General features: G+C 47.2%; 1 protein-coding gene across 2 annotated transcripts; it reads left to right on the top strand.

Annotated features, from left to right (window-relative positions):
- Positions 1-206: 206 nt before the first annotated feature.
- Positions 207-20,413, top strand: GSN (gelsolin). Of its 2 annotated transcripts, none has more exons than XM_085076776.1 (17): positions 207-229; positions 12,059-12,260; positions 12,770-12,924; positions 13,755-13,916; positions 14,119-14,268; positions 14,505-14,594; positions 15,495-15,627; positions 15,853-15,941; positions 16,280-16,495; positions 16,781-16,914; positions 17,390-17,480; positions 17,664-17,834; positions 18,478-18,652; positions 18,928-19,052; positions 19,227-19,304; positions 19,733-19,793; positions 20,031-20,413. In XM_085076776.1, exons 2-17 carry the CDS (start codon positions 12,068-12,070, stop codon positions 20,198-20,200), a joined length of 2,193 nt encoding a protein of 730 aa, XP_084932902.1. In that variant the 5' UTR covers positions 207-229; positions 12,059-12,067; the 3' UTR covers positions 20,201-20,413. The 2 variants fall into 2 exon arrangements, with proteins under 2 accessions (XP_084932902.1, XP_084932903.1); XM_085076777.1 differs by lacking the exon at positions 207-229 and adding an exon at positions 10,756-10,937.
- The last annotated feature ends 197 nt before the right edge of the window (positions 20,414-20,610 follow it).

The following is a 20,610-nucleotide window of genomic DNA, read 5'->3' as shown; positions in this document are numbered from 1 at the left end:
CCTGTGCCTGTGCCGGTGTCCCGGCGGTGCCGGTGTCCCTGTGCCCGTGCCCGCGTCCCTGTGCCCGTGCCGGTGTCCCGGCGGTGCCGCAGCCGCGCCCAGGGAGGCGGGCGGAGGGCGGCGGGCGGAGGCGGGGGCGCGCCGTGTTCCGCCCCTGGGGCTGCCCGGCTGTGCCCGGCCCTGCCCTGCCCGGCCCCGCAGCTGCCTCTGCCCGGAGTGCCAGCACCAGGTAGGGCCGGGAGCGGCTGCCGGGGTTCGCCCGGCTCTTCGCCGCACGGCCGGGCGGAGGGAACGGGGGCTCGGGGGGACGGAGGGAGGCGGTCGGGGTCCCGGGACCCGTGCCGGGGCGTTTCCTGCGGCATCTGCGACGATCTGCCGGGCTGTGCCGGGATCCGAGGGGCGCTGCCGCCGAGGAGCAGTTCCCGTCCGGCGGGGCTGGGGGCCGGAGGAGCCCCCCGCGAACCCGGTGCGCCTGTGAACTCCGGGGAAAGCAGTGCGAGTGGTGATGGGAACAGTGGGGGCTTGTTTGTTTTGTTCTTTGCCTTGGGGAACAATGTTTGAAAGCTCTGTTTGAATAGAAATTCAAAAAATGTAGACACTGAAAACATATTTAAAATGTTTCCTAGGAAGAGTGTTTAAAAAAAAAGTTATGGGGATGACTTGTTTCAAGGAGGCCTCATTAGTAAGTAGATCCCTCTTGGAATAAAACTGCTTTGAATGTTATTTGCTTTTGGATGTAAAAAATCCGACTTTGCTAACAAGGATGATACTAGCATTGTTTCCCCTTAAGTCTCTTATTTTTCTTACTGATCATTACAATTTCCATTTTCCACTACCAACTCTGCATGATGCAAGTTTATCAGCAAAAACAAAAATTTCCTTTATTTCCTTTGTGGGAGTATAGCATGGCTCAGCTCAGGGTGTCCTGCTCTGGACTCAGAGGGGGTGGGGGTTCCTTAAATGCCTCTCCTCCATGGGGTTTCTCAAACTGTTTTACAGAATACCTTATAACATCCATCTGGAAAAACGAAGCGAAACCCGAGTGCTGAGGAATGGGTCTCACACAGCCTTGGCTATTGCAACTGGTTTCTCTTGGCCATGAGACAGTTTATTCCATAGTATCTACCAGAGAGAGGTGGGAGCTGGAAGCTTAGCCTGTGCAGGAGCAGAGAGAAGCAGAAGTCAGCTCTGTTTAACATCTGCTCCATAGATGGGTGCTGCTGGCATTGCCGCTGCCTCCCCACCGCCCCACTCCCTGGCCTTGCTGTGGCTTCAGGCTGTCTGTCTCCAGAGCGGATAATGGGAATGCTGGCCTGTGCTCAGGCACCAGCCTGCAGTGTCAGTGCTCATCTGTGCCATCACCAGACTTGCTGGAGTGGTGCAAAGTCCAGCTCTGAGGATTTCAGTGGAATTCAGCATGAAGACAGTAGGAATTTTAGTTACACCTCCTTGGTGACATGGGTGGATGGTGAGCTTCTGAAATGTTAAATGTTTGAACACAAGGAGAGATTTTCCAGCAGTTGTTTGAGAGTTTAGATGGGCTTTAGTGAGAGCTGAGTACCTGCAGTGTCCCCAGGGGAATGACTCCTGCTCTTGGCAGAGTGGAGGCTTTCTCTGGCTGGATGAAATTCCAGTGTTATGGGGAAAACAGTGGGGAAATTGAACCAGCCATCAATCTTTGGCTGCTTCTGAATGTTGAAAGGGTGACAAAGCAAAAATGCTACTGCTGGTACTAGTTTAATTTGGATTTTACAGGCACGAATCCAATTCGTTGTGAATTTGTTCCTTTCATCACCAAAGCAGGGATGGGAGCACTCAGCAATCCAGGTTCATGGCTCTGATAATGTCACCAGAGGGGATTGCTGCCAGCTCTAGCTAAAAGGCTGCCTGATGTGTTCCATTACAGGGCTGGTTTTGTGGTGCTTTATATAAGTCTGGGAGTGCTGCAGCCACGTCCTGAGCTGGTGGTGTGGGCAGCAGTGTCCCTGTGCCAGGGAAGGGATAGGGACCTTCCTTGGGGACAAGGAGCAGCAGGTTCAGCTGCTGACCCAGACTGAGCCAATGCTTTCCCCCATCCCAAATAATGACAAAATAACTTCTTTTTGTAGGTTGGGTGTTTTACAGAATTCCAGTGGGAACAAAACCATTTTTAAAATAACCCCGTGACGTATTTAGTGCTCAGGATTTATATTTGCTTTCAGCTCTCTTACAAATACAAGCTTTCCATTTTAATCCCAGTCCCAGACATTAGTGTTGCTACTGAATGGCATGTATGGGAAAGAGGATTTTGGACAGAAATGTGCAGCTTCACAAACCAACTATTTCCCTGTTTTACTTTAGAATCTGGAGACCGAAAGAAACTTTTTAAAATTTTTGAAGCTGAAGTGATCGAGTGTTGCAGCTTGGTTGCAGTAAAGCAGAACATGGCTAAACACAGATATGAAGCAGCTTGGGCACAGTAACTACTGTCCAGAGAGAAGCAGCTGCTCTTGTTTGCTGTTCTCTTCCACAGCACTCGGGAATTATCATGTGAATAATCAAGTTCTCTGCCTCTGCCTGATTACTATCAAATGTTTTTCCTGAAAGGCAGAAGATTCTGATATGGGCATTTTGTCTGTAACAAGCTGTGTATTATTTCTGTTGGTTAGCTATTGTCTGTTTCCTCAGACCAGGTCTTTGATATCCCTTCTAACAATTTCAACTGGAAAGAAAATGATATATATTGTTATTTCATATGTCATCTTCTAATCTCTTTTGGAACTTTTTAAATTCAAGACTCAAAAGATGTCTTGTGCCATGGCTTTCAAAAGTCACTGAGGTTTTGCATTTGGGAGAAAACCTCAAGTTATCTTTTTTTGCGAAGCTTTTGTGCAGCTCCTTGTGTACCTCTGTCACTTCATTTGTTCTCCTTCTCACAGCATTAGTTCGAGTGTGTGTCTTTTCAGTCTCTTAATCATTAATTAATCACTTCAGACATTAAGAAGCCTAAGGGAATCAGAAAGAAATGCTCTGGATGATTAATTCTTTTCCCATAAAAGCTAAACTTGCTGGAGCTCTCAGCTATGAGCCATGCAGGAACTATTTTTTGTGTGTCAGACACAAGCTCCCTAGGTGGGGATAGTGCACAGCTATTGAGCTGAAAACTGGGGTTTGGCAGCTCGGGAAGTGTTTTACTGCAAGAGGCTCCACAGAGCAGTGGGAAAAGGGAATGCAGCCGGAGACAGCCCTGGGGCACAGCAGAGCTGTCATGCTGGTTCAGCTCTGTCTCACAGCAGATGTTTGCACAAAGAAGAGAATGGAAAAGTGCTCAGGCAGCTTTCCTCGGGTCTGTCCTGTCTGTGACTGACAGTCGGGAAGTGTTGTGACCAAGGATTTCTGACTTGAGGGTTCATTTGGATATCTCAGTAAGGAGAAGAAAGGTAAATGAGCTGGTGGTGGGAGTGTCTGAGCACTCTGAGTGCACCAGGCCTGGATTTCAGAGGTTTTGCCTCTGCATCATCTCTGCTTCCCAGTAAGTCACAGCCGTTGGCAGATTTTCAATATTTACACTGTGTCCTACACCCTGATAGCAAACTGTACCAATTGCCACAGCAGATTCATCAGGCCTCTTATCAGCTGTCAGACACTGCTGGGTGCCTCTGTCTGTGCAGCAGGGTGTTCATACCCTCCAGCTCCAGCTGCACTGCTGGAATGTGCCCAGGGCAGCAGGGAAATGCTGGGAATGCCTCAGCACAGGGCCGGCTGTGTCCATCAGTGAGTGCACCCTGCTGATCCAGGAGTGTATCCAGGGCACTGGGATGGAGCTGCCTGATAATGTGGCACTGAGCAATCCTGTCATAAATGAAATCAGTGATTTCATCTGACAGTGTTCATTAAATGTCAACTCAACACTTCACACCTGCTCAGGAAAGGAAAGTGTGGACAGAGAAGTTAGGAAAGGCAGTAGCAGCCTGTCTCAGCAGGACGGCCAGGTATTTATCTCCGATTATCCACTGATGATGCATTTGCAAGGTTAAATAGAGCTCTGACATTAGAGGAGTTAAATAGAGCTCTGGAGTGCTTTGCAGTGCTGGGCTGTCTGGAAATGCCAGCTTGGAATAGCTGTGCTGGATTGGGGACACTCAGCCGAGGGAGCCTGGTGGTGCCTGGTGTTAGGAGTGGTTGATTTGGTTGGTGTTCTGGGGATCTCAGACTGCTTTCTGGAGTACAACCTTTAGTTTGGTTCATTTAGCTTTCCCCACTTTGGGACTTGGTGAGCAGCTGCATCCACAGTCAGGATATTCAAGCCAGGTTGTCAGGCTTTTGTGATCAAAATTTGGGATGTGATGGTGTCTGGATGGAAGGGTTAAATGGTATGGACTCTGAAGATTTATGGGTTTTTTCCTTTTACCTGTTTCAAAGTGTTTTTTTCTGACTATCGCCTATGGATTTAGTCTTTCCTTTTCCCTTTTTTGTTTCTCATTCACCTCCCACTGAGAACCTGGAGAGTTGGAATCGCTCTCAGCTAAGTCCCAGCACAACTGGAGCAGGAAAAATAACTGTTTGTCTGTATTAGGGCAGGCAGGCAGTGGGACACTGTCCAAACCCAAAGTTTAAACATATGTTATTTACTCAGTGTTTCCACATGCAGTAAAAGTACAGCTACAATTCAAAACAGCATCTTTAAAACACTGGAGGAAATGAATCATCCCGGGATCTCTCAAGATGGACGGAGGCTGCTGCAGGGAGCACTGACACCGTGAGGACTTTCCCTTCTGTCAGGCTGTCTGCTCTGACAATGCTCGTGGTTCCTCCACACCAAAGCCTGAATCCTGCTTGAAATGAAATCAGATTAAACCCTCTTCTGTTAATCACTTGGCTGCGAGGAAGAAGGGATGATTTTGGCATGTGTGTTTCTAGCATTGCCCTCTTGTGGCTGTGCCCGGCGGGATGGGAGCTGGTGCTCCGGGCATTCCAGGGCTGTGCTTCTCCCATGGCTTGTGCTGCTGGCTCTGGAGCTGGGAATAGCCTGGGTGAGAAGCTCTGCATCTTCAGCCACAGGCATTAACACCCTGGCCACACCTGCCTGTGTCAGGAGAACTGGGACAGAATGGAGAGGGGAGCTCTGATAACTCTGTTTCCACATTGATTTACTTGATAACACCTAAGTCCTTTCAGCCCCTTGCCTGGGCCTGATGCTGCACATGGAGTGCAAGGCCACACTCCTTGCTTCCCTTCTGGACCTGTTTTAGGCCATCTCTCCTGGATTCCAGCCTTTCTCTGGCAATAATGTATTGCTCTGTTCCTCTTTGGGTTATGGATCATGGATTGAACAACTTCTGTGCTGCAGAGGAATGTATCAACTTGCTCTCTGGGGAAAAAGAGTTTGCATAAAGTTGCAGATGATTTCCCCTGAACAGCCAGGACCTGGAGACTGGAGGAAGAACATCTGTGTCATTTCCCTGCAGCTGACCACAGGCATGTCTTCACTGCTTCCCTTAATGTGTTCTGGCTGTCACCACCAGCTCTCTCTCTGGACATAATTTGGGGAGGTAGTAATATTTTAATGTGCTGGTTTATATCTTATGTGTTACATAAGCACTCCTAAAATATTTTTTCAGCGCTAAACAATGATTTGTGTTGGAAAATAATTCAGGGTTTATTTTTGCTCCCAAGTGAATGAAAGTGGTCGATGGTTTCCACTGATCCAGCCATCCCTGTGCTGTGTGTGTTTAAATGCATGATTCAGCTCTCACTTATGCTCAAGGCAGGGCTCTCAACCAGCTGATTGTATCAGCAGATTTTCCCTGGGTGTGTTTCAGATGGCAGACCTGTCTAATCTCCAAAGCTTTCTCTCGTGGAAGTAATATTCTCTCCAGTTTACATCACTGCAATTGAGAAGAAACTCAGGTTTTTGCATTGAAGTTTTCTGCCTGGGTGCATGGGGCTGCAAGCTCTGTGTTTACTAAGTGGGTTGTATTCAAAAGGTACAGAGACCAGAATAGAGCTGATGTGACTCATAGTGCAAACAAACAGCTGGAAAAAGTGAACAATACTCAAATCTTCTGGGCCTTCTAATTTGCTAAAGTGGTTTAATAGGAGTCTTAACAAATGCAGAAAAGCTATTTGCCAGTTGCACAGCTAATGCTGGACTTCGTGTCCTGGACTCTTGATGTGAGTTAGGCAACTCAGAATTTTTTTAGATTTGTGGCTTTTCTGTTAAGGTGTAGCTGCTGGGAGTGCTATTAACTGTGCTGCTCCTCATACAGGGAGCTGAAATAGTTTATGGAGTCATCATGGCTGGGGCAGGATGCCAATTTTTTCTTATCCCAAATAAGCTTTGTTTACTGGCTTCTTCAAGGGATCGAAGGGGTTGGGTTTAATTCTGTGTATATATGAATGTAGGGCTGTCTGGAGACTGAAAACTGAGCTAATCCTTCACTTTAGATATTTTTCAATGCCTGTCCCCTTGGTAACAAAGCTGAAGTCCTGCTAGAGTTATTTTCAATGGTTTACTGAAGAATTATTGATATTCTATACTGGTTTGGCAGGGAGGTTGAAGGAATAAACAAGTATTTCCATTTTCAGGGTGTGCTGTCATCACTGTGGATTCTGTGCTGAACTTTCCTGTGTTCAGCAGCATCGTGTCCTGAGTTTTGGATTGTCAGAACTTGAGTGATCCTGTGCTGTTCATTCTCAATCTTTGTAAATTCATCAGAGTTGTTATGGGTCAGCAGCAGATCAGAGAATAAAGAAATGGCTTATGTGGGTAGTGAGACAGTACAGATTGTGTTCAAAGTGCACAAAGAGCTAAACCTGAAGCAAGCAAATAATTTTATTCGGGTTTTTGTTTGTGTGATCTCTTCAGTGTCACTATTTCAGAGAATGCAGCCCTTGCTTTGGGGAGTTACTGTGGCAAGTGCAACCTGTTGATTTCCTCGGATTGATCATGCCAGGAGGATTATACCCCTGTGCCTCTTGCAAAACACAAGGATTTAGGGTTTTCCTGTTGTTGCAGCAGAAATACAGCAGTGATTTACCTCTTCTGGCACTTGGTATAGGAGGTCTGGAATTCTGTGAGATAAAGGAGGCTTTGTTTTTTGAGGACATACATTGGTATTTATTTAGAGCAGTTCATATTCTCCAAGCAATGTCTGGTAAATAAATAAAAGGAAAGAGAGTTTGTTGGGTAAAAATGGAACTGTTTGCCCCCAAGGTGCAATAAGGATTGGTACACAAGAGGCATTTTTGCTGCATGACTGTAATGTGGATACAGTCTCTACTCAGATTTACTGTTCTCATATTGAAGGAATTCAGTCTGTATTTGCAAGCTATTTTGATGTTCTGCAAGTGTCATCCATTAAAAATACAGCCTTTGCCATGTAGAAAGGCAGGGATTGGTCCAGCAGTGAGCAGCAGGTGGTTTAGATGCTCTGTGGTGAAATGTTGTGTTGGTTGCAGCCCTTCCTGTGTGGGTTCTGTTTACGCAGCAAATTTAGACAAATTATCTGAACCCATCACGAGTCGGCGCCGGAGCTGCAAATGAGCACAACCACATGGGGATGTGGCCTAGCCTTGTTTCTGTCTCATTTAATTCAGCCAAGCTTTCCTGAGCAGCCCTGTGCAGGTAAGTCCTGACTGTATTTGTGGGCATATTCAGGTGTGAATTGCCACAAATTATTACAAATTAAGTGTGCCTCCCAAAAAACGTTGTGCTCATTTTTCTCTTGTTCGTGGACAGTTACTGAATAGAGATTTTCTTTTTTGCCTGCTGTGAGTATTGGATGATATTATCTTGTAGAAAGTTACTTTAGATACATCATTATGCTTTAGACGGTGGTAGGTATGAAGATGTGAGAGTGTACTGATGTGGAGGAACCACACATTAATTATTCCTTGTAATGGATTTTGCAGTGTGATGAGGTAGAGTAAGAGATTCCAGGTTCAGTTTCTCCTGAAGGGAACAGGACGTTCCTCTCAGTATGGTTGTGCTGGGTGGTGCAGAGCTGGGCAGCACCTTAGCAGAAATTCCAAGGAGAATGAAGACAAACAGCCAAAGTGCTGACGGTGTCAGTCTGTGAGGGAATGGGGTGACTGTGACCGGTGAGGGGGAGGCACAGCCACAGGGGTGAGCGAGCAGAAATGAAGAATTTAGGCAGAGCAGTTTGTTACAGGCTGCAGGGTGGAAATAAGAGAGGTGTTTTGGATGGAAACCAGGAGAGACAAGAGCTGAGTCCTGGGTCAGAGGTGGTGCAAGCAGCAGCAGTCGGGGCTTGCAGGGCACTGTGACAGGAGGAGCCACAGCAGTGCCAGGCTTGCTGTGCACAGGGACTGGGGCCCTCTGCCTTTTCGGGCCTTTCTCCTGAAGCAAACAGCTTCCAGCCCCACGGAAATAATTTCACACTTTCCTGGAGAAGCAGCTCCACGCTGCCATGGGTCTGTGGGCCAGGCACAGGCTTTGATCAGTGAGCACCTTTCCTGTTGGGTGCCCTGGAGCAAATCCTTTGGATTGTTCCTGCAGGCCAGACTCCATCCCAGGCCATTCCCAGGCTGGCCTGGCCTGCTGGTGCTACTGCACATCTGGAGACCATCATGACCATTGTTGTCTTCCAATGGTTGCTCAAATCTTTGGACTAATCTTCCTAAGTGCTTGTTTTTATCACTCTGCAGCCAAGTGTCATTTAGCTGATCCGTCTGCACTGAAATCCTGTATTCCGAGCCCTTTCCTTGTTTGCCTTAAACAGCTTTCTTTGCATAAGATGTTGGCTGTGCACAGCACCCTTTCTGGGACCAAGCTGGACACTTTTATTAACAGCAGCTTGAAAAGTGCCTATTTTCCATGTCTCCATCAGGACACTCTTTTCAGTAGGGCCCTGGCGACCTCAGCTGGCAAATGCCCTCAGAACAATGTCCAGAGCAAACATTTCTGAGGCTTGATTTAACAATGCAACGCTTGCTGCCAGCAGTGATAAAGCAAACCAGCTGTTGGGGTAGATTTACACCTATTCCCTTCAGGAATGGCTCAGATTAATTAAATTTATGAAAGAACTCTATAATATACAATTCATGCTCTGTAGCCCTCTTTCATTTTTTGCTCATATTTACATGCTGCAGCTCACTGGCAATGCAAGCTTGGGCTTATAAAGTGCCAAATTAATTAGAAGACTAAATAAATTGTTTATTCAAAAAAATAATATCTGCATGTATCTTCAGATTGCAATATATTCTACAGTGGGATGTTAACAAAGAAGATTATCATGGGTCTTTTTGCTTTCAGTCTGTGACATTAGCCCAAGTGTGGCACTATACAGGTATTTAATTTAGTAATAAAAAGTCTATAGTACTTTTCCATTTGGAGAGGACACATCTCTTTCTAATGTTATGCAACCCAGTAATTTTGGTTTGGGTTTGCAGCAGCTGCCAAAGCCTTTCACAGCTGCCTTCCTTGGAGTCAAGGTTCCAACATGTTTTTCACTGAGACTTAGACCTCTGACACTCTGAACTTCCTTCACAGAGATCAGAAATACCATCAGGACTAGCACATTGTTTTCATTGTCTGTTTCAGTTTGAGAATTTCCAGTGAAATTTTCAAAGGTACATTGCCAAGGTGACACTTCAAATTAAAAGGCGTCAGCTTGGACAAGAGAGCAGCAGAGTGTTCTCATGAGAGAGGGAAAGAAAATATCCTCATAGAGAGTGGAGAAAGCACAAAGCAGAGTCTGCTCTTTCCTTCGTGGAAGTTTTGTTGTGGACTCTTGTGGGTGGAGGGTTTGGCTCTTTATTCAAGCCTCTTTTGAGAGGTTCTGACAGTGGGAAGCTCAGCCTGTCAGTAATTCTCCCCTGGGTGTGTTGAGAGCAAAAGTGTCCAGCAGCACAACTCCACATTGTGTGGCTGCTCTGTTCCTCAGGGCCTCAGGAAAAGTTTCCTGCGCAGTTCACTTGCTGCAAACACTTGGAAAATGTGATAGATGAACTTGCTGAAGTGTGAGACAGTTGGGAGAATAATCTCTTTTTTGGTGGCAGATTGTTGGGATGCTACAATCAGCCCTGTTGTAATTCCTTTGGCCTGAGCAGGTTTTATGGCTGTTGTGTTCCTGTCACAGCGTGTTGCTACACCCTCAGAATACTTGGTTGTGAAATTACTGAATTACTGAATGAGATTGTGTCCTGTCACCTACCAGACTCTGAATGCTCTGCTGTGAACCCAGGAGCTGAAACCCATCAGTGCATCCCCAACCCCACGAGTTGTTATCTGACAGTGGTGTTGTGTGGAGGTTTATGCAGGTGTAAAGCATAGGCTGAACTTTGCTCGTCTGACACGCTCAGGGAGCTGAGGATGTATTCCCCCCATCCTCAGGTTGCTCAGTCGAATCCTTTCAGTGCTTATCTTCTCCAAAGTCTCTTTCCCTGCATCCACTGCCAGCTGGAGCAGCCCTGCTGTTCCTCTGTGTCTCATCAACTTGCAGCTCCCAGCTGACAAAATGTTGCCTCCGTTGCTGATGTCTCTTAATTTCTCCCTCTGCCGTTGGCGCCGTGAGTGGACGTTTGGCTCGCTTGAGCCTCGCTGTGCTGTTGGTAATGGATAGCACATTGTGTGGAGTTAGTGCCTGCTGGGCTCCGGGCTCTGGGAGGCTGGAGGAGGCTCTGGGATTCCAGCAGGATTGTTTGCACAAACACGTTCCGCCCCTGTGCTGCCGAGGGGGTGGGTGTGTTTGTCCCTGATAAAAGCTTGGCTCCTGCCCTTCATCTTCCCCAGCAGCGAGAGGAGCTGGGACTCCCCACAGCCTCGGCAGGAGGAGGGAGAAGCCCATTTGCTCATAGAAATGGGCAGAAAGGACTTCAATTATCTTTTCCTCACCATTCTGTGCACAATGGCTCTGAAGCTGAACTGTGTCAGCTCCATGTCTGTGGCAGGGCTTGGATATGTTGTTACGGCAGCTGTTGTGCTTTCAGCTGTGGTAAGTGATTAACATCACAATTAAACACTGAAAAACTTCTGGTTTCCAACTACTTGTAGGAGTCACTCTCTTATTACTCTTTGTCAAGGTTTTGTCCAGTTTTTAGCGGGAATTTGGGAGAAGTCAGGCTGACTGGAACCATGATGAAACAGTTCGTTCTTTTCCGTCTTTGATATCTGATTTCAGCTTTGGAATCACTTTGGTACCTAACTTGCTACTTTGCTTTCTAGTTTGTAACATTCTTTATTTCTGCCTGGAAAACGGAGCGTATTTTACTTTTGTCCATCAGCTGCTGTGAACCATCTTCTTTGTCAAAGTACTGAATGCTTCTACATAATATTGTAATGTTTTCTTCCCTGTTACCTGATAGCACTCAAAGACATGACGTGATCGATGGACAGACTTCATTGCCAACACAACAGAAGAGTTCTATTTTCTTTCAGAATGACCAAAGTGAATTCTTTTATATGAGAGAAAAGTGTTCATTATGTTTGTTTAAAAAATGGATATTGCACCATGTTAATATATTGCATAAGGATGGCAATAAACATATTAAACCAAAATTTGCAATGTCCTTAGGACAGGATGTTGTGTAAATTAATGTAATTCCTACAAGGGAGTAGTTAAAGTAACAGGTCAGAACAGAAGTGCTTTAAGAAACCTGTTAATTACCTAAATCTTTAATGATATTCACAGCATTTTCCATTTGGTTTTAGAAAACCTGTAAATTGTGTTTGTGCAGGATGTACAACGTGGAGTTAACAGGTGTTTCTTTCCGACAGCCTGGAACGTCAGGCTTCACTTATGTGCCATACTGAAAAGTTATAAATTAGTAAGGAAAATAGAGAGATTGAAATCAAAAGAGAGAGACAATAAAGTCTAGAATAGGATAAGTCAGGAATCAACCAGGAAGTAGAGGTGATTGGAAGTGAAAATTAAGGATCAATGGAGAGGGATTCTTTCCACACCCATTCTTTTTTTTTCCCTTCAAAACTCAGTGCATGAGAAAAAAGGAAACTTTCCACTTCTTGCCTGGCACAAGTCAAGAGATGAGAAGCAATTTAATTTAAATACTTCCTTGTGTCCTGCACACTGAACAGCATCCTCTGTCTTGCCCCCAGCCTGTCAGCATGGTGGAACACGCGGAGTTTTTGAAGGCTGGGAAGGAACCCGGCCTTCAGATCTGGAGGGTCGAGAAATTTGATTTGGTCCCAGTGCCAAAAAACCTGTATGGAGACTTCTTCACTGGAGATTCCTACCTGGTGCTGAACACCATCAAGCAGCGGAGCGGGAACCTCCAGTATGACTTGCATTTCTGGTTGGGTGAGTGCTGGGAGTGTCCCTGTGCAGCTGGGAGCCCAGAGTGACCCCTGAGCCTCTCACTGCACCAGCCATGGGCAGTCAGTGGTACCCAAGAAGATAAAGAGCAGAACAGTGAGAATGCACTTCTGGATGTGAATAGCCCTACTCACCTCAGATATTTGTGCAGTCTCTGCAACAGAGAGTACAGACCCCTCTGTTCCTAAAACCAGCTTTTCCTGGTCAGTAGGACAGGTAAGTCCATGTTCTGCAGAGGTTTACCGGGAAGACAAGATCTCAGGTGAAAGGGTAACATGCAAACCTTTCTGCCTGAAAGTTGGGTGTGTTCTTGCTGACCAGAGAGTGGGATTTTCTCCTCTGCTAACTGCCCTCTGCAGTCTGTGTCACCCACTAGCATACCAAGGCTATACCCACAGCCTGCAAACCCCAGGCTCTTTGACAATATCCCAGTTGAATCTGCTTTCTCCCCTGGGGTTTGCGCAGTTGAACACCCAGTTTTCTCCATGTTTCAGGCGATGAAAGCTCTCAGGATGAGCGTGGGGCTGCTGCCATCTTCACAGTGCAGATGGATGAGCACCTGCAGGGCAGGGCTGTGCAGCACCGAGAGGTGCAGGGCCATGAGTCCCCCACCTTCCTGGGCTACTTCAAATCTGGCATCAAATACAAGGTGGGTGACAGCAGAACTGAATCTGCAAAAAATGGCATCCTGCCCAGTTCCCGGGAGAGTGAGAATTGCCCTTTTTCCAGTTGCTTAAAACCCATTCTCAGCCAGATGTTTTCAATGAGTTGGAACTGCACGGGGTGGAGAACATCAGATCCCAGTGGGAGAGATTTGGCTGAATTAATAAAACACAAGAAAAGCCCCAGAAAAACCCAGGAATCGAGGTTTTGTTTTTCTTTGAGAAGCAGAGGAAAGAACAGTCCCAAGGCACCTGGAATGAATTTGAGAAGCAGCAAAGTTAATGGGAAACGCCTACCCAGGAGATTTGCTTTCTCCCCACTTGCATAAGAGTTTGACCTTGCAGTCTGTCTGCTTAGCCCACCCTCTCAGCATGTGCAATGTTTTGGTAAAGGAGATGAACAGTAGTGGGAGTTACTCCTCCCTGCCATCACAATCAAGTGGGATAGAAGTGAAAACATGCAGTCAAGAGTTGTGTCTGTTAGGAATCCAAAGGCACGAGGAAAGTGATAGCAGGTCACATGCTTGCAAAGTGCTTACATTTCCTCATGTCTGAGATTTCCCTGATCTTTCTGTTCTGTTTATTTCCCACTCTTTTGTTGTTATTTTCATTCATTTAAACGTGGTTGTGCTTTTTTTGAGGGTAACATGGATCCTGTTGCCTGCATTGATAAATAATCCCCAGTATCTCTTTATCAGCAGAGAAAGTGAATCTTGTTCTTGGGATAATTTCTGGTAGGCAGGACATATTATACACATGGGAATACACTCTTCCCTGCAGTCCTAGTGTGAATCCTTGCTCCTGTGTTTCCCCTCAGGCTGGTGGTGTGGCTTCTGGCTTCAGACATGTGGTTCCCAACGAGGTCACCGTGCAGAGGCTGCTGCAGGTCAAAGGCAGGCGAACAGTCAGGGCCACGGAGGTGCCTGTGAGCTGGGACAGCTTCAACACAGGGGACTGCTTCATCCTGGACCTTGGCAGTGTGAGTACCACGACAAAGGCAGGTTTGGCAGAATTCCAGGAGCAGGAGAAGGGATACTTCCCATAAGGCTTTTTCCCCCATTTGTGGAAGCCGTCTCAGTGTTGAGCATCCTGAAACACTGACATTGTTCAATCCCAGCCGAGTCCTGTCTCATCTAGAGAGGTGTTGTCAAGCTCTGACAGCATCTTTCTGCTTCCCCCAGAACATCTTCCAATGGTGTGGCTCCAGCAGCAACCGGCAGGAGCGGCTGAAGGCCACAGTGCTGGCCAAGGGAATCCGCGACAACGAGCGCAACGGGCGCGCCAAGGTCTACGTGTCAGAGGAGGGAGCCGAGCGGGAGGAAATGCTCCAGGTTATTCCTTTGTCCATTTGTCTGTGCTGGAATGGGAGGTGTGGTGTGGGGAAGAAAGGGAGTGTTGGTGGTGTAAACACACAGATCAGTGCAGACCTGGCCTTCTGCCCCACTGGGACATCACAGCAAATTTACACTGTTGATCTGGAATTGTCTTCTACTCATTCTCTTGGCTGGAGCACCTGGGAAGGAAGATCCTTTTGGACCTGGTGGTAATGAATTTTTTTCCCTCACAGGTCCTGGGACCAAAGCCCAGTTTGCCAGCAGGTGTTTCTGATGAGACCAAAACTGACACAGCCAACAGGAAACTGGCTAAGCTCTACAAGGTAACAAGGAACCCTGAGATAACCCTGGGGAGAATGGAGTGATCTTTGCAGAATTACATGGAGTTGGAATAGCAAAGAGGAGCTGAGCTGCTCTGAGTCCTACTCCTGCCTCATTCTGCTTCTTAACAAGTTTTATGTAGAAACCTTGGTTGCTTACATTGCATGTCCATTTACTTTCTGTTGTGTTTATCACCACTTTTGACTGTAGTGAGACAGCTGGGACATTCAGGAGTTTTTGAGGAAAGGTGGAGTGTGAAGCAAATAGGAACAGGCAGTTTTCTTTAGTGCTGCCAGGCATTGTGTTGTGCTGTCAGGCATGGGAAGGTGACAGGAAAGAACTAGAAACAGTGAGCCTGAGAAGCAGGATCTGCCCCTTTCTAACTCCCACATGATGCAATGACTTGGAAGGTGCCATCTGCCATCAGCTGTGTGAGTGGAGAAGAATGTCCAAGACTTTTTGGGAAGCATCCTGTGGTACCCATGGGGTGAATATCTGCCAAGATGGTTTGTTATGTAGCACTTTATGCATTAGTCAGTACAGGAACTCAGACTTTTAACCCTACTTGAGGGGCTGTTTTCAGTTACCCTCCAGTCCCTGTGTGCAGTCGATTTGCTTTAGAAGATATTTCCTTTGCACTGAGCATATTCACCATTTTGGACCAATCTTTCTTTGGTCCCAGCAGTTTCTGCTTTGCTAGAAATACTGGAAATCTTCAGAGTTAGTGGTATGTTTTTGTTATACTGTGGCTGTGTCAGAGGTGTCCTGTTTGAAAACAATAGTGCCTGCAGCAGCCAGTGCATTCAAATGATTTCCCTTCCCCTCCCTGAGTTCTGAGCTAGGAACACGGAGCAGGAGGGAGCAGAGGGTGCTTTATGTGACCTCTGTGCTGTGTTTCACAGGTCTCCAATGGGGCTGGGAACATGGCTGTGTCCCTGGTGGCAGATGAGAACCCCTTCTCCCAGGCAGCCCTGAGCACAGATGACTGCTTCATCCTGGACCATGGCACAGATGGAAAGATCTTTGTTTGGAAAGGTACCAGAGAGAGCCAGGGAGAAAATAATTAATGTCATAAGTAGAAAGGCAGTTGTTCTCTCTCAGCCATCACAACAGGCACAAAAGAGATCAAACAACCGTCATTTGCTATTTGGCATCATTCTTCTGGAAGGCTGAGTCCTTCTACTTTTGCCAAAGGTACCTGGGACAGTTTCTTCTCTGGGTAAAAAACCCTGACCTCTTTTCTCTCTGTTTTCATTAAAGGCAAAGGTGCCAACTCTGAAGAGAAGAAGGCAGCACTGAAAACAGCCTCAGAGTTCATTGACAAGATGGGTTATGCCAAGCACACCCAGGTAAGGATGTGCAGCCCACCTGTGGCCAGCCCCAAGCACTGGGGTCACTTTTCTGCCACGCAGGCCAGGGACTGCAGAGCACCCATGGCTCAGGTGATGTGTCCCTGCCAGCCTCTCAAGTAGCTCCTGTTGTGGGTAATCTGCTCTGTTCTGGGAGATTCTGTAGTGGTGCTCCTGGGCTAAACCAGCATTTACCCCAACACTGCAGGTAGTTAAAGTTTCTTCATCTCAGATACTCTTTTAGCTTTTCCTTGACTCTCTCCAAAGTGAGAAGAAGAGAAGGAGTAGATAAATCTGCTATTCTTGTGGAGATGGTTCTAAAAGCTCATTCCTTTCAGATCCAAGTCCTCCCTGAGAGTGGTGAGACACCTTTGTTCAAGCAATTCTTCAAGAACTGGCGGGACAAGGACCAGACAGACGGGCTGGGGCAGCCTCACGTTTCTGGCCACGTTGCCAAGATCGAGCAGATCCCTTTCGACGCAGCCACCCTGCACAGCTCCAAGGCCATGGCTGCCCAGCACGGCATGGAGGATGATGGCTCCGGCAAGAAACAGGTCAGTGGGGGCAGAATCCCTTTGGGAAGGTTTCCAAACTTTTCCTTGCTACTTGATGGCATTCCTGCAAGAGCAGCGAGACAAAGGGAGGCCACAGAGGGTTGGCTGTTTAAAAATCCCCCGAAAAGCCTCAAAGCTCGGTTCGGGTTCTGCTGCTGGATGGGAGTTGTCCTGTCAGTCCCGGCAGAGGGCGCGGCAGCACCGCGAGCTCCGGGATGCGAATTTGGGGATAACGCGGGCCGGGAATGAGCTCGTTCTGCAGCGCCTCTGCTCCTCCCCTGCCAGATCTGGAGAATAGAAGGCTCCGAGAAGGTGCCAGTGGACCCCTCCACGTACGGGCAGTTCTACGGAGGGGACAGCTACATCATCCTGTACGATTACCAGCACAACGGGAAGCGGGGACAGATCATATACACCTGGTAAGGACTTACTCTGGGGCAAGTCAGGAAACGCTGGGGCTGAGAGTCTACTTGGGAAAGCGATCACTGCTGGTTCCCACTTACAGAGAAACCTTGGCAAATAAAATTTCACCCTGGATAATTTTCCTTTGCAACGAAACAATACCAGAGGTCTGGGATGTTTCATTTGAAGTGGAACAATGGAGGGAATTACTGTGTGAGCTTTTTTTTTATTTTTCCCCCCACTGGTAGTTACTCCCTTTTTTGGCTCAAGCTCTGCTTATCAGGAAAGTGCTGCTTATCTAGGAAAGGTTCTTATCTCTCCCTGTACTCCCTGTGCTATAATAGAGGATAAAGAATTTCTCCTTTATGTTGAATGAAGTGCTGAAGAGATTTGGTAACACAGGATTTCCTTACCTCCTCTTGATCTCTGTAAGGTATGTGTGTGTGTGGGGAAAGGCTGAGAATAAAGCTGGGATTTATCCTTGTTTTCCAGGCAGGGCGCTGACTCCACACAAGATGAAATTGCAACCTCTGCATTCCTCACAGTGCAGCTGGATGAGGAGCTGGGAGGCAGCCCTGTGCAGGTAAAGAGACAAACACAGCCCAGCAGAAACCAAACCCCAACATGGGGCCATAAAGAATATATAATTCAAATCCTGGCCCCAGCTGGGTGCTGTGTGAATATTCCAGCTCAACAGAGGGTTGTAAAGGCCATTTCTGGTACATCTTGAGCTACTCAAAACTGACAGCAAGTTTCTTTTTTCCAGAAACGAGTCGTGCAAGGGAAAGAGCCCCCTCACTTGATGAGCATGTTTGGTGGAAAGCCCTTGATTGTTTACAAGGGTGGAACCTCCAGGGAGGGAGGCCAGACAGCACCTGCAGCAACACGGCTGTTCCAGGTCCGCTCCAGCACCTCCGGAGCCACCAGAGCAGTGGAGGTATGTGGGGGGAGACTCAGCCTTGGTGTTGTGTGTGCAGCCCATGATGGCAACAGGATCCAGTTGAAGAGCTGAATTCCCTGTATGGAAGTGGAATTTGGGCCTGGACATGACTTCAGAGCCCCACTGCTCTAAAAGAAAATGCACACTAACCCCTCTGTGCAACAGCAAAGGGGAGATTAAATCCTAGAATAGGTGCAGTTGAGGGGAGGGCAGTGGTTATGGCTGCAGTAACTTCCCAAGTTTCCAGCTTCTAGAAGCCTGTCCTTGTTGACACAGAGGAGTTGGTGTTAATGATTGATTAGCCTTGGCAGCAGGGACTGCTCTGCCATGGGCTCCCTGGTAAGTTCCTAAATCTCCTGCCATAACCATCAGGACTCACACAATGATAGCCAGGCATTCCTGCCATGGATCATATATACCTGTAATCACACACTGAAACAATTATTTACTCTTCCCATGTGGAAAATCTGACTTATCACTGGGATACAGGGAATATATGACACATCTGACAGCCTTACACACTCATATGGAATATCTTTTATGTGGTTTATTCAACTACAGGTTCTGGTTTGATTTGGAAATAATAGGCTCTGTGTAGAGGATGGTTACATCTGACACCTGCAATGTTCCTTCTTTTCAGCTGGATCCTACTGCCAGTCAGCTGAACTCCAATGATGTCTTTGTCCTGAAAACTCCCTCTGCTGCCTACCTGTGGGTTGGCCAAGGAGCCAGCAATGCTGAGAAATCGGGAGCACAGGAGCTGCTGAAGATCCTGGGAGCTCGCCCAGTACAGGTTGCTGAGGGCAAAGAGCCAGGTGAGGGGGTCACAGTGGAGTCTGGCATCATTTCTGTGTAGCTGCACATCCTCAGCAATTATTTCACAGATATTTTGTCTCCCAGAACAAGGAGATGTGGACATGGGCACAGAGGGGCTCTCCGGGGTATTTTCATTGTGTTTAACAGCACTCTCATGTCTTTAAGCCCTTGGGACTTCCTAAGCCAGAGGAGCACTTCAGGACCTCCCCAAACCATAACCCTGATGTGGGTTCTATGAAGAGGTGAAGTATCAATCTCTCTCTTTGTTTTGCAGACAATTTCTGGGCAGCCTTGGGAGGCAAAGCTCCATACCGCACGTCGCCCCGGCTCAAGGACAAGAAGATGGACGCTCACCCGCCGCGCCTCTTCGCGTGCTCCAACAAGAGCGGGCGCTTCACCGTGAGTGCCCCTGGGGATTCATCCAACATCCACCTGGCAGGGCTGCGAGGAACTCAGCCCCAGCTGCTCCGAGCTCCCCACCAGGGCTACACCTGAGCTTCCTTCGTGGCATTTGTCCTGTACGGGTGAAGTGGCCCTTGAAGCCTGTGCTCATCTTAACCCTCTGTTTTCCAGATTGAAGAAGTCCCTGGAGATCTGACTCAGGATGACCTTGCCACAGATGATGTGATGCTCCTCGACACATGGGATCAGGTATGTCACATTTACAGAGGACAAGAGGAGCATAGAATAGGCACGGATTGGCTCTAGATCAAGACCTGAATCGCAATACCCAAAAGTGCTGTTGTATTGTAGATTCAGCACAAAGCAGCCCCAAGGCAATTCAGAGACAAATTTTGATGTTTTATGGAAAAATGTTCAAACATCTGCTGCTTTCCCCCGATGTTAAGCTAGTGTAGAATTTGCTCAAGGATCTACAATTCATGTACATAAAATGCAGGCAAAAACCTTCTCATTATTGACCAATAGCTTTGGTCATGTTGGTCAGCAAACCAGGCACACCAACACAAGGATGTTCTGGTTTGTGTCACACTCTGTTCACTGAGACTTCATCTAAGTTATCCCTTCATAAAGAGATTGATTGTTGCTGAAGTAATTAATATGCATATTTTTATCTTTAGGTCTTTGTATGGATTGGGAAAGATGCCCAAGAAGAAGAAAAGACTGAGGCACTGAAATCTGGTAATGTCACATTTTCTTCTCGGAACTATCCCTTTCTCATCTTCCCACTGTCTCTGATCATGACACAGGCAATTTATCTTCTGACAGGCATAGATAAAACCATAGGGTGCAAACTTTCAGTGTTTTTTTTGTTTGTTGAAATGGACAATGTGAAGCTGCCTCTCTCGCAGTCACTGAGCCCCAGTCGAGGCGCTGCTCTGCAGGCCTGGTGCTCAGTGAGATCCCCTCTGTCCCCAGCCAAGCGCTACATTGAGACAGACCCATCCACTCGGGACAAGAGGACCCCTGTGACCATCGTCAAGCAGGGCTTTGAGCCACCCACCTTCTCCGGCTGGTTCCTGGGCTGGGACGATGACTACTGGGCTGTGGATCCTCTCCAGAGAGCCATGGCAGATGTGGATGTGTGAGGAATGTGTTTGAAACAGAGCAAGTTCAGTACCTTCAGTGCCTTCAAGAGCTCCTTCCTCCGGCAGGATGTATGTTAACGAGGGAATGATGTTAATAGCCAATTAGCTGTGCAATAATTTCCGAAAACAATCATGACCAGTCATTGACCCTACTCCTTGCTTTGATTATATTTAATACAATAAAGCTTGTATGAAATATGGGAAGAACAGAAATGGTGGGATTTGTTACGAAGAAGAAAACTAACAGCAGCTGTAGATCCCACATTTGAACACACCTTAGAAACCAAAACCTTCTTTGTGCCATCTTTTGCACATGGACTTTTTACTAAATAGTTACAGAAATTATTTTGAGGGTTTGGGACTGCTTTGCTTTCCCCTCTTCAGAATTATAAGCATTTGAGACCCTGATA

The sequence above is a fragment of the Lichenostomus cassidix genome, chromosome 17 (assembly GCF_008360975.1).
Source record: "Lichenostomus cassidix isolate B80296 chromosome 17, HeHo_3.0, whole genome shotgun sequence".
NCBI classification, from domain to species: Eukaryota; Metazoa; Chordata; class Aves; order Passeriformes; family Meliphagidae; genus Lichenostomus; species Lichenostomus cassidix.
Note: the sequence above shows the minus strand (reverse complement) of the source record. Positions and strands in the feature narration are given on the sequence as shown.